Source organism: Pristiophorus japonicus, chromosome 5, assembly GCF_044704955.1.
Source record: "Pristiophorus japonicus isolate sPriJap1 chromosome 5, sPriJap1.hap1, whole genome shotgun sequence".
Taxonomy (NCBI): domain Eukaryota; kingdom Metazoa; phylum Chordata; class Chondrichthyes; family Pristiophoridae; genus Pristiophorus; species Pristiophorus japonicus.
Genome location: NC_091981.1, coordinates 33058747 through 33072056, shown reverse-complemented (window position 1 = coordinate 33072056; position 13310 = coordinate 33058747). Strand labels below are relative to the sequence as shown.

At 44.0% G+C, this 13310-nt stretch overlaps 1 protein-coding gene across 5 annotated transcripts in view; it reads left to right on the top strand.

Moving 5' to 3' along the window:
- The window catches only part of LOC139264276 (pleckstrin homology domain-containing family G member 4B), a 240405-nt gene that overhangs the window by 172737 nt on the left and 54358 nt on the right, over window positions 1-13310 (top strand). For all 5 annotated transcript variants that reach the window (XM_070880482.1, XM_070880479.1, XM_070880481.1 and 2 more), the window contains exons 9-11: window positions 2123-2221; window positions 7278-7420; window positions 9210-9348. In XM_070880482.1, coding sequence (XP_070736583.1) covers window positions 2123-2221; window positions 7278-7420; window positions 9210-9348 — 381 coding nt within the window. The remainder of the gene's footprint in view (window positions 1-2122; window positions 2222-7277; window positions 7421-9209; window positions 9349-13310) is intronic.

The following is a 13310-nucleotide window of genomic DNA, read 5'->3' as shown; positions in this document are numbered from 1 at the left end:
AGGGTTGATTACATGTGGATTAATGGTCAGCTGAATGAATATTCACTTGTCACCCCCCCTCATTGAAAGCAATCAGAATCTGCTCAGCCTGAAATTGTTCATTACATCGGAACCCAATTCTGTGCTCATAGTGATAACCAGAATATATTCATAAATTTTGAAAGGGGAGACGGTTTCCCCAAAGCACATTGCCAGAGGTGGCATACAATAACACCAACTTGTATATAGCACCTTTAATGTAGTGGAGCGTCCCAAGGTGCTTCATGGGAGTGTTATGCGATAAAAAATTTGACACCGAGCCACATAAGTAGAAATTAGCGCAGGTGACCAAAAGCTTGGTCAACGAGGTATGTTTTAAGGAGCGTCTTGAAGGAGGAAAAAGAGGTGGAGAGTTGGAGAGGTTTAGGCAGGGAGTTCCAGAGCTTGGGGCCTAGGCAACAGAAGGCACGGCCACCAATAGTTGAGCGATTATAATCAGGGATGCTCAGGAGGGCAGAATGAGAGCAGCGCAGACATCTCGGGGGGGTTGTGGGGCTGGAGGAGATTACAGAGATAGGAAGGCAGACCAGGTTCGATCTCCGCTCTGTGCCTAGTTAATGATCTTAAGCTTGGATGTCAGTGGAGGTTCCTAGTCTTGATTACTGTTGAGTGACCCTTACTGGAGATGGCAAATGGGAACAGCATCAGATTCATCTGTGATGCCCCTGTCAACCAGCTCAGTCAGGACTCACAGCTGAAGAATGGCCAATTGGACACAATGTCAGCAGAGCCCACAGAAACTGTACTCGAAGAAAACTCTTTGCTTTTGGGGTGTAATACATTTGTATTTCCGATAATAAAAGTTTGCGTCTACATATTCATAGCATTACATCGAATCTAAGCCCAGAAACAGGGCATTCGGCCCAACTGTTCTATGGTGGTGTTTATACTCCACTCGCGCCTCCTCCCTCTCTAATGATCTCCTCCCACCCTGCCCCCATATCTTTCCATTCCCTTCTCCATCATGTATGATATCAAGTCTCCCCTTAAATGCATCAATACTATCTGCTTCAACCATTCCACGCTGCCAGCAAATTCCACATTCTCACCACCCTGTGAAGAAATTCCTTCTTAGTTCTGCATTTGATCGGTTTGTGCCTATCTTATATTGATGCCCCACTTTTCTGGACTGCTCACTAGTTTCTCCATATCCACTCTATCAAACCCCTTCATCATTTTAATGGCCTCTATCAGGTTTCCTCTTAGTCATCTCTATTCCAGAGAAAAGAGCCCCAAGCTGATCAATCTTTTTATCCAAATAGTTGCATCCTCTCAATTCTAGTAACATTCTTGTAAATACTTTCTGCATTCAAGTAAAAAAATATTCGCGTATTATTTTTCCATTTAATATATTTATCCTACATTAAAAGACAACCTTGTTTTCTCGAAGTCCAAGTTACAACATTAAACAACAACTTGTATCTATTTAGCGCCTTTAACATAGTATAAAGTCCCAAGGCACTTCACAAGAGCATTATCAAATTATATTTGACATTGAGCCACATAAGGAGATATTAGGACAGGTGACCAAAAGCTTGTCAAAGAGGTAGGATTTAAGGAGTATCTTAAGGGAGGTAGAGAGGCGGAGAGGTTTAGGGAGAGAATTCCAGAGCTTAGGGCCTAGACAGCTGAAGGGAAAGCCAGCAACAGTGGAGTAATTAAAATCAGGGATGCGCAATTGGAAGAGCGCATAGTTCTCGGGTGGTTGTGGGACTGGAAGAGATTACAGAGATAGGGAGGGGCGAGGCCATGGAGGGATTTGAACACAAGGATGTAAATTTTTTAATCGAGGCATTGCCGGAATGCAGCCAATGTAGGGCAGTGAACACAGGGGTGATAGATGAATGGGATTTGGTAGGGGTTTTGGATGAGCTCAAGTTTATGGAGGGTGGAAGGTGGGAGGCTGGCCAGGAGCGTATTGGAATAGTTACACCTTCACATTTAAAATTTTAAATGAACAGGATCCCTGTAAATATAACAAATATAAATTTAGTATTTTTGAACGTTATGTTAGCTGATTATAAAGGATCAGGCATCAATGGAGAGATAAAGCTGAGTTATAGCCTCATGTTTATTGTTTCAGAGGTTGGAGCCATTCAGGATGAATTGTCGAGGGGCTCTCATCTACCTGAAGAATTCTATCAACAGCCTGAATGTCAGCAGAATGCCCAGCACGGAACAGGTACAGTGCCTCTGCCTTCCTTGAACCTGACCTCCCCCAGCTCCACTCAGGGCAGATGATAATTGGATCAGGGCATGAAGACATAATTCAGCTTCCACTTTGAAGTCAATCATTCTGTGCTCTTTATAACATTTACCTTTTTAAGCTCCTATTCCCACATTTATAAATGAAATTGCCTATGTAAACTTGTCATGTTGTAATTACACTTTCACACCAGTGCTGGTGCTGCAGCACCTTCACTGGCCGGGAGGTACAATCACAACGTGACGAGCTGACATAGCATTTTCCATTATAAATGTGGACATAGGAATTTATAATAGAAAAAGTTGACATGAATTGGACGCAAGTCTAACATTTTCAATGTAATGCTAGATGTTGCGCACAGTGAGTTCAAGGAGTCTCTTACCTGTCTCTGCTGCCTTTATCTTTCTATTTCTCATTCTGTCTCTCTTCCTCTGCTCTGTCTCTCTTTTTACTTCCTTTGGTTCTGTTTCTATTGCACTCCGTTCTTCCGCTTCTGTGTCCTTAAGTCTTTTTGTTTCTTTCCCTGTCTTTTTTTTTCTTTCCTTTAGTGTGGGCAGTATTTCAGGAATTGGAGCCAGCAATGGCTACATTTGGAGTGCAGCTTTCAGGGGAAATGTGGCCCTCAGTGACTGCTCACATTCCCTCACCTCTGAGTGACAGTGGAACAAGGTAGAGGGGACGGTGTTCCGGCTATAGGGTTGAGTGGGTCATTCAAATAGAAAGAGGTAGAAAGCGAGGAAGTGGTAGGAAGGGGATGGATAGTGTGAAGTGAAGGGACAGGGAATACAGGAACTGGACTAGCCACTGCAGACCAACTTTTTAAATGGTCAACAAAACACAGTGGAGGTAATTAGCTTGCCTCAAAATTCTTTCTCCATCTTCTCCCTATCTCTCTCCTGATAGCCTTCAACTAATCTCTGATATTTCAGGTCAGATAAGCTTAATAGAGATTGGCTGTCGGGAATCATACATGCGAACCCGTGTCCAATCACTCAATGGTGCTTCACTAAGCTGCACGTCTGGTGGTTGTGCTGTTGGAGGTAGTATGCGTCATTAGTTTTAGCCCGTGCTTCCAATGGTGGCATAAATGACTGCTTGGGCTCTGAGGGACAGTCAACAGGCCAGTGCAGGGGTTTTGTTCCTTCTGCCCTGCAAACTACTTACCCACCTATTGGGCTAAACTCCTTGAAATAGTCATTGTTTGCATCTTGAGAACAAGCACATGTGCACATTTTGTCTAATGTGAATCATAGAGTCACACAGTTCATAAGGAGACCATTCGGCCCATCGTGCCTCTGCCGGCCCTTTGAAAGAGCTACCCAATTAGCACCACTCCCCTGCTTTTTCCCCATAGCCCTGCAAGCTATTCCTTTTCAAGTTTAGATCTAATTTCCTTTTGAAAGTTACTATTGAATGTGCTTCTACCACCCTTTCAGGGTCAGACTGCTGTGGGAACTTTGTAGGATAAATGATACCGCAGAACACTTTAGGAAAATGGCTCTTTGGCATTTAAACATAGAAACATAGAAAATAGGTGCAGGAGTAGGCCATTCAGCCCTTCGAGCCTGCACCACCATTCAATAAGATCATGGCTGATCATTCACCTCAGTACCCCTTTCCTGCTTTCTCTCCATACTCCTTGATCCCTTTAGCCGTAAGGGCCATGTCTAACTCCCTCTTGAATATATCCAATGAACTGGCATTAACAACTCTCTGTAGTAGGGAATTCCACAGGTTAACAACTCTGAGTGAAGAAGTTTCTCTCATCTCAGTCCTAAATGGCCGACAACTTATCCTTAGACTATGTCCCCTGGTTCTGCACTTGCCCAACATTGGGAACATTCTTCCTGCATCTAACCTGTCCAGTCCCGTCAGCATTTTATATGTTTCTATGAGATCCCCTCTCATCCTTCTAAACTCCAGTGAATACAGGCCCAGTCGATCCAGTCTCTCCTCATATGTCAGTCCTGCCATCCCGGGAATCAGTCTGGTGAACCTTCGCTGCACTCCCTCAATAGCAAGAAGATCCTTCCTCAGATTAGGAGATCAAAACTGAACACAATATTCAAGGTGAGGCCTCACCAAGGCCCTGTACAACTGCAGTAAGACCTCCCTGCTCATATACTCGAATCCCCTAGCTATTAAGGCCAACGTACCATTTGCCTTCTTCACCGCCAACTTTCAATGTCTGACGTACCATGACACCCAGGTCTCGTTGCACCTCCCCTTTTCCTAATTTGCTGCCATTCAGATAAGAGTCTGCCTTCGTGTTTTTGCCACCAAAGTGGATAATCTCACATTTATCCACATTATACTGCATCTGCCACGTGTTTGCCCACTCAACTAACCTGTCCAAGTCCCCCGGCAGCCTTTGAGCATCCTTCTCACAGCTCACACCACCACCCAGCTTAGTATCATCTGCAAACTTGGAGATATTACACTCAATTCCCTCATCCAAATCATTAATGTATATTGTAATTGGTGGGGGTCCCAGCACTGAGCCCTGCGGCACCCCACTAGTCACTGCCTGCCATTCTGAAAAAGACCCATTTATCCTGACTCTCTGCTTCCTGTCTACCAACCAGTTCTCTATCCACGTCAGTACATTACCCCCAATACCATGTGCTTTAATTTTGCACACCAATCTCTTGTGTGGGACCTTGTCAAAAGCCTTTTGAAAGTCCAAATACACCACATTCACTGGTTCTCCCTTGTCCACTCTACCAGCTACATCCTCAAAAAATTCTAGAAGAATTGTCAAGCAGGATTTCCCTTTCATAAATCCATGCTGATTTGGACCGATCCCATCACTGCTTTCCAATGTGCTGCTATTTCATCTTTAATAATTGATTCCAACATTTTCCCAACTACTGATGTCAGGCTAACGAGTCTATAATTACCCATTTTCTCTCTTCCTGCTTTCTTAAAAAGTGGTGTTACATTAGCTAACCTCCAGTCCATAGGAACCGATCCAGAGTCGATAGACTGTTGGAAAATGATCACCAATGCATCCACTAGTTCTAGGGCTACTTCCTTAAGTACTCTGGAATGCAGACTATCAGGCCCCAGGGATTTATCAGCCTTCAATCCCATCAATTTCCCTAACACAATTTCCCTCCTAATAAGGATTTCCTTCAGTTCCTCCTTCTCACTAGACCCTCGGTCCCCTTGTATTTCCGGAAGGTTATTTGTGTCTTCCTTCGTGAAGACAGAACCAAAGCATTTGTTTAACTAGTCCGCCATTTCTTTGTTCCCCATTATAAATTCACCTGAATCTGACTGCAAGGCACCTACGTTATTTTCACTAATCTTTTTCTTTTCACATATCTATAGAAGCTTTTACAGTCAGTTTTTATGTTCCCAGCAAGCTTTCTCTCATACTCTATTTTCCCCCTCCTAGTTAAACCTTTGTCCTCCTCTGCTGTATTATAAAATTCTCCCAGTCCTCAGGTTTGCTGCTTTTTCTGGCCAATTTATATGCCTTTTCCTTGGATTTAACACTCTCCTTAACTTCCCTTAGCCACGGTTGAGCCACCTTCCCTGTTTAATTTTCACTCCAGACAGGGATATGCAATTGTTGAAGTTCATACATGTGATCTTTAAATGTTTGCCATTGCCTATCCACCATTAACCCTTTAAGTATCACTCGCCAATCTATTCTAGCCAATTCACGTCTCATACCATCGAAGTTACCTTTCCTTAGGTTCAGGACCCTAGTCTCTGAATTAAATGTGTCTCTCTCCATCTTAATAAAGAATTCTACCATATTATGGTTACTCTTCCCCAAGGGGCCTCCCAGAACAAGATTGCTAATTAGTCCTTTCTCATTACACATCACCCGTCGAGGATGGCCAGCCCTCGAGTTGGTTCCTCGATATATTGGTTGAGAAAACCATCCCTAATACACTCCAGGAAATCCTCCTCCACCGCATTGCTACCAGTTTGGTTAGCCCAATCAATATGTAGATTAAAGTCGCCCATGATAACTGCTGTACCTTTATTGCACGCATCCCTAATTTCTTGTTTGATGCTGTCCCCAACCTTACTACTACTGTTTGGTGTTCTGTGCACAACTTCCACTAGCGTTTTCTGCCCTTTGGTATTCTGTAGCTCCACCCATACTGATTCCACATCATCCAAGCTAATGTCCTTCCTTACTATTGCATTAATTTCCTCTTTAACCAGCAACGCCACCCCACCTCCTTTTCCTTTCTGTCTATCCTTCCTAAATGTTGAATACCCCTGGACATTGAGTTCCCAGCCTTGGTCACCCTGGAGCCATGTCTCCGTGATGCCAATTACACCATATCCGTTAACTGCTATCTGCGCAGTTAATTCGTCCACCTTATTCCGAATACTCCTCGCATTGAGGCACAGAGCCTTCAGGCTTGTCTTTTTAACACACTTTGCCCCTTTAAAATTTTGCTGTAATGTGGCCCTCTTTGCTTTTTGCCTTGGATTTCTCTGCCCGCCACTTTTACTTTTCTTCTTTCTATCTTTTGCTTCTGCCGCCATTCTACTTCCCTCTCTCTCCCTGCATAGGTTCCCATCCCCCTGCCATATTAGTTTAACCCATCCCCAACACTAGCAAACACTCCCCCTAGGACATCGGTTCTGGTCCTACCCAGGTGCAGACCATCCAGTTTGTACTGGTCCTACCTACTCCAGAACCGGTTCCAATGTCCCAGGAATTTGAATCCCTCCTTTCTGCACCACTCCTCAAGCCACGTATTCATCTGAGCTATCCTGCGATTCCTACTCTGACTAGCACGTGGCACTGGTAGCAATCCTGAGATTACTACCTTTGAGGTCCTACTTTTTAATTTAACACCTAGCTCCCTAAATTCGTCTTGTAGGACAACATCTCATTTTTTACCTATATCGTTGGTACCTATATGCACCATGACAAATGGCTGTTCACCCTCCCCCTTCAAAATGCCCTGCACCCACAGAAAGCAGTGAAACTGGTTTATACCGAGTGTGGGTGTTTTACGTCAGAAGTCAAACTAAATGTGGAACCTTCATTCCGTAGGAAGTTGTCGAGCTCATTGACCAGCATACAAGGATAATGAAGTGTGTGCTGGAAGATTCCCTGCTGGTGGGACTGCGTCTGGAAGGTGGGACTGTCCTTGCTAGGATTAGGAAAGATGAATTCTCTGACACTGATGACTACAGGTAAGGTGTTGAATGACTTCAGGATAATTTGAAATATCGTGAAGTCTTTCTTGGATCAAAGATAACTTTTGCTCGCAGAAGGAAAAAATTCTCAGCGTTTATTAAACTTTTGTTATGCAATGTCTACCGATACCATAATTCTATCACTCGCTGGAACATGAATTCAGTTGAATGCATTCAGTTGTTAAAAGAACGGAGGTAGTGGATTGTGTGCATGTGCGATGTGCGATAGGTGTCAGCCGTGCCTCAGTCGCTTACATTCTCCCCTCTGAGTCAAATAGTTGTGAGATCAAGTCCCACTCCAGGGAATTGAGCTCAAAATCTAGGCTGACACTCCAGTGCAGTACTGAGGGACTGCTCCACACAAAGCTGCTGTCTTTCAGATGAGACATTAAACCGAGGCCCCGTCTGCCCTCTCAGGTGGACGTAAAAGATCTCATGGTACTATTTTGAAGAAAAGCAGGGGAGTTTTCCCGGAAATCCTGGCAAATATTTATCCTTCCACCTCAAGATCATGAAAAAAACAGATTATCTGGTCATTATCACATCTTGCTGTGCGAAAATTAGCTGTCGTTTTTACGACATTACAACAGTAACTACACTTCAAAATTACTTAATTGGCTGTAAAGTACTTTGAGACATCCTGAGGTTGTGAAAGACACTATAGAAATGCAAGACTTTTTTTCTTTATACATGGCCACTGTGCTTTTAAACCATTAATACATTTGTTTCCTTAAAAAGGTTTTTCTCCCCACGTTTCCGATATCCCCTTCCTTACTCCCTGCTGTCCTGAAGGCAGTGAATTGGCTGGAATGGACTCAAGTGTTTCATCACCTTGCCCAAGTGACCATCCTTTTATGTATGAATGCAGGTTCAGAAACGCTAAGGATAAAAAGATAATGAAGAACCTGCAAGATAAAAATAGAAAATGCGCGCAATATACTGTGCGTAAAATTCACCATTGACGGGGATGAACAATAGGTAGCAACAGCCTGCTCTACACCCTGCCCGATGTTCCGCTAGATTGACTTCCAGCTGATCTGCTATCATTTGCTTTGTGCCCTCACCAAAGTTAAATTTTCCCCTCACCTTATTTTGGCATAGTGTCTTTATTCAAAGCACGAACCCATTTTCCATGTTCAGACGCTAACAGACCTCTGCATATTTACATCATTTTCTGGTTCCACGTCGCTAGTTAATGATTAGGAACAAATGGCCTGGGGTATAAACATACCCCTGACCAAAACTGACCCCCATCCATCCCCAAGCTCAGGAATGCTATCATCCCAGATGAAATAACTAACTTGTTTTGTGTAGCTCAGTGGCATACCGTGCAGTCTATTTAGCTTGTGACCCATATTGTATTGGATTTTGAATATTGCTTGTCTTGAAGTAGTCCCAGAAAAGAGTTTACCGTTTTTTGTTCTTCATTCTCCACCTCCTCCTCCATTTTATTTGTTCGAACTTTCCCAAGGGGTAAATCTCTAAACTGGCCAATCAGAAGCATAGCCTACAAAATTTGGAGACAAATGATCAAAACCAGGACTGATTATTTTTGATAGCCTATACCTCCTCGGGTAAATTTGAACCCAAGTTTAGATATTTCTGTGTAGCTGGGTAACCTGTCTTTCACACCAGTAGCTCTGTTAAGCTCAGTGAATCTCAATGACTCAGTGGTCACAATCATTTGTAGTCAACAAGCCAGAAAAGATCAGCATTTCAATTGCTTTTTAATGAAAATGTTTTTCTCACTTGTGAGTACTCAAATTCATTTTCCAAATGTTTGCAGGGACGCGATGGATACCATCACGATGCTCTACAATCAGGTAGATGAAGAGGTCCATAAGTTGGTCATACTGTCCAACAAGTGCTTGCAGCAGCTGGAAATCCTTCTGGAGCTGAGAAAGTTCGAGGAAGGAAGTAGCAAGGTGAACAAAGACTTTGACATCTTGTTGCTATGAGTCGGTGAAAGCAAAGGAGGCAGATCCGACATGTCTGTCTTTTGTCACCGTCTTTCAAAAGGGAAATACGTCACATAATCTCTGAATTTTATTCTGAGATTTCTTCTCCTGATTTAACCCCTCTCAGTCAAATTTGGCACCTGAAAGGGACCAGTTGAATTCAAAAATGATAGCACTTCCTTGACCCTCAGAGGGAATAGGAACAAGAGTACGCCATTCAGCTCCTCGAGCCTGTTCCATTATTTTATTAGATTATGGCTGATCTGTATCTCAACTCCATTCACCTGCCGTTGCTCCATATCCTTTGATGCACAAATATCGATTGATCACAATCTTGAAAATGTCAATTGATCCAGCATCCACAGCCTTTTGGGGCAGAGAGTTGAAGGTTTGCGGCACGGACACGATGGGCCGAAATGACTTCCATGGTGGGGGGGGGGGGGGGGGTAAAGGCGGAGGCAACGGTGACCACAGATAGAATTTTTGCCGGGTGGGGCAGGGAGGCGGGGGCTGTGGGTGTTATTGTTATTTTAATTGTTCTTCTAAAATTGTTGACTATTGGGAGGGGTTGTGGGTGTTTCTAGTTTTTAATGTTTTCAATGTTTATTGCTGTTAATTGATTGTTTTTTATAAATGATGTTGCTTTTTTCCTTTAACAAGAACAATTTAATTATTTATTTCAGAAAACGGTTTTGCAATTTTCTTAAATTATACATTTTTTTATTATACTTAACAATTCTTGTGCAGTGTCTCACTCACTTTTACAAACTGAAGGGTTGCAAACAATGGCCAGGCAAGGATGAAACGTGACTGTTACCGTTCAAGCAAAGTGTTCATTTATGAGCTGCTGACGCAACAGTTTTGCAGTTGCGTAACTACCATGGGGCTTCTCCTGTGTGGGGGGTGGGGGGGGGTGGGTGAGCGGTGGCATGTGTTCATCACCAGGTTGCTCATGCTCCTCGATGTCCTCATTCTCCTCTTCCTCCTCCTCCTCTTCTGCCTCCCCTCTCTCCTGAGGTGGACTGGCAGTCCCATCTGGCAATTCCTGTCCCCTCTTGATAGCCAAGTTGTGTAACATGCAGCACACCACAATGAACTCAGCGACCTGCTCAGGGTGGTATTGTAGGCTGCCTCCAGAGTGGTCCAGGCATCTGATGTGCTGCTTCAGCACTCCAATTGTCTTTTCGACAATATTGCGTATGGCTATATGGCTTTGATTGCAGCGATGCTTGGCACCTGTCTGGGGCTTAGGGAGAGGGGTCAGGAGCCAGGTAGTGAGGCCGTATCCTTTGTCACCCAGCATCCAGCATTGACCTTGTGGCTGACTCTTAAAGAGGTTGGAGACAGTGCTCTCACGCAAGATGTGCGCATCATGAATGCTCCCTGGAAAATTGGCATTTACTGCCATGATTATTTGCTTGTGGTCAACAACGAGCTGCATGTTCAGGGAGTGGAATCCCTTTTGGCTCTGGTGCACCTCTGCCTCCTCTAAAGCTGCTCGCATGGCGATGTGCATACAGTCTATTGTGCCCTGGACCTTGGGGAAGTTTGCCATTCTCAAAAAACCCAAAGCCTTCTCACTCTGTGCCTCCCTGGTCATTGGGAAGTTTATAAAGTCCATCCTGCGTGCGTGAAATGCTTCAGTTATCTGGCAAATGCGGTGATCTGTGGCGTGCTGAGAGATGCAGCAAATGTCACCAGCTGATGCCTGAAAGGAACCCGATGCTAGAAGGAAAATGCCGCAGTCTCCTTAATCTCAATGGGCAGTGCAGTCCTGATGGTGCTGGTAGGTTGTAGGTCTCCCTTAAGCATCTGGCATATCTTACTGATGATCACTTTTCGGAAGCGCAGCCTTCTAACGCATGCTGTATCGGACAGATGCAGGTATAACCGCTGCTCCTTGTAAATGCGTTGGGGGTAGGTCCTCCTTCTCCTCAGCAATTTGCCACCTTTTTAATTGGGCACATAATGCTCTTCAATGAACATTCTTCCATCTCTATTCTGCAGCATGTGAGTAGTCAGCAATATTGGCTGAGAAATTACAGACCCCATTCCTTTAAATGTCCTAAACTGTCTTCAAAATTCTTCAATTGTCCTTAAACAACAACAAATGTATGCTAAATTGACCACAATGTGCACAGATAATGTTCAAGATTTTCAAACACCCTTAAAATCCACTCACAAATTACTTTAATGCGCCCATCAACTTGAAGCAGCCTTTTCATTAAGTTCATCTGATTTAAAACATGGCGTCTATACCGTTAGGTTATGGTCAGGTGAATGCAGCTTTTTCTGGGTGTTTTTTTAGGCGGGTGCTAATTTGAGCAGTATTTGGGCGAATTGCCGAATTTAGCACCCGACAGTAGCTTGGACAGTATTTGGGCGGTAATTTCCACTTTTAACATCATTTTGGGCAGTGCATGAGCAATGACATCATATTTTAATTTAAAAAAATGGATGGGCGGTTTCGCTTACCGCTGGTGGTAATTGACTGCTGAATTTACCGCCGGTGGTAAATGGATGGTAGTTTCCATTTTTACACTGTTTTGGGCAGTGAAGTGCTTCTCAGCGTTATATGGGCGGTAAATGGGCGGAATACTAACAAATTTCTAGCCCTTTAAAGAGCTGAATTTCGCGAAAGAGGAGACCTCTTCTGAAACGGCAGTAAAATCGTAGGTACGGCAGTTTTTCAGCAGGACTTAATTTCAGCCCCCTGTTCTATAACTCTATTTATTCCCTTGCCATCAATGTCCTCTTTCCTATGCTCTCTTTTCCTGTTTTATTTATATTTAGGCTGGTTACATTTCTTGTAGATCTCTCCCCCTCATCTTATAAGTTTAAATCCTTTACCACCTCCCTATTTACCTTTCCGCTAGGACACGGGTCCCATCCCAGTTCAGGTGGAGCCCGTCCCATCGGTACAGTTCCTTCCTGTCCCAGAACTGGTGACACAGGTCTACACTACATGTCATCTTTCAGTCTTCAAGCATTCCCCTATTGGTTGGTTGTCACTAATAAAATATGGTTGACCCACCTAACCTGAAACCATTTCCAGCTTACACCTGTAACTGATAGATCAGATCTGTAATGCTACTAATCTCTGACGGAGTCCAAGGGGCGGGAAAGTCTCACATCCAGGCTACCTGAGCACGTTTGGGAGCTCAACATGGGCGAGCAGTCGGAGAGGCCATCTTACACATCCTGGACCGAAATAGTTTTTGCCAGGCCCAAGACCAGACCCACTATGGGACCTCTGACAGGCTCGCCCTCTGCACCGGGTGACCAAAGACTAGATAAGTGGGTGAGTTGTGCAGTCAGGAATCAAGGCGCTTGGTATTCATCATCTTAGGCAGTCCCTCGAAATCGAGGAAGACTTGCTTCCACTCTAAAAATGAGTTCTTAGGTGACTGTACAGTCCAATACGGGAGTTACAGTCTCTGTCACAGGTGGGACAGACAGTCGTTGAAGGAGTGAGCTATTGAGGGAGTGCAGCGAAGGTTCACTAGACTGATTCCCGGGATGGCAGGACTGATATATGAAGAAAGACTGGATCAACTAGGCTTATATTCACTGGAATTTAGAAGAATGAGAGGGGATCTCATAGAAACATATAAAATTCTGACAGGACTGGACATGTTAGATGCAGGAAGATTGTTCCCGATGTTGGGGAAGTCCAGAACCAGGGGTAACAGTCTAAGGATAAAGGGGTAAGCCATTTAGGACCGAGATGAGGAGAAACTTCTTCACTTAGAGAATTGTGAACCTGTGGAATTCTCTACCACAGAAAGTTGTTAAGGCCAGTAAGTTCGATATATTCAAAAGGGAGTTAGGTGTGGCTCTTACGGCTAAAGGGATCAAGGGGTATGGAGAGAAAGCAGGAATGGGGTACTGAAGTTGCATGATCAGCCATGATCATATTGATTGGTGGT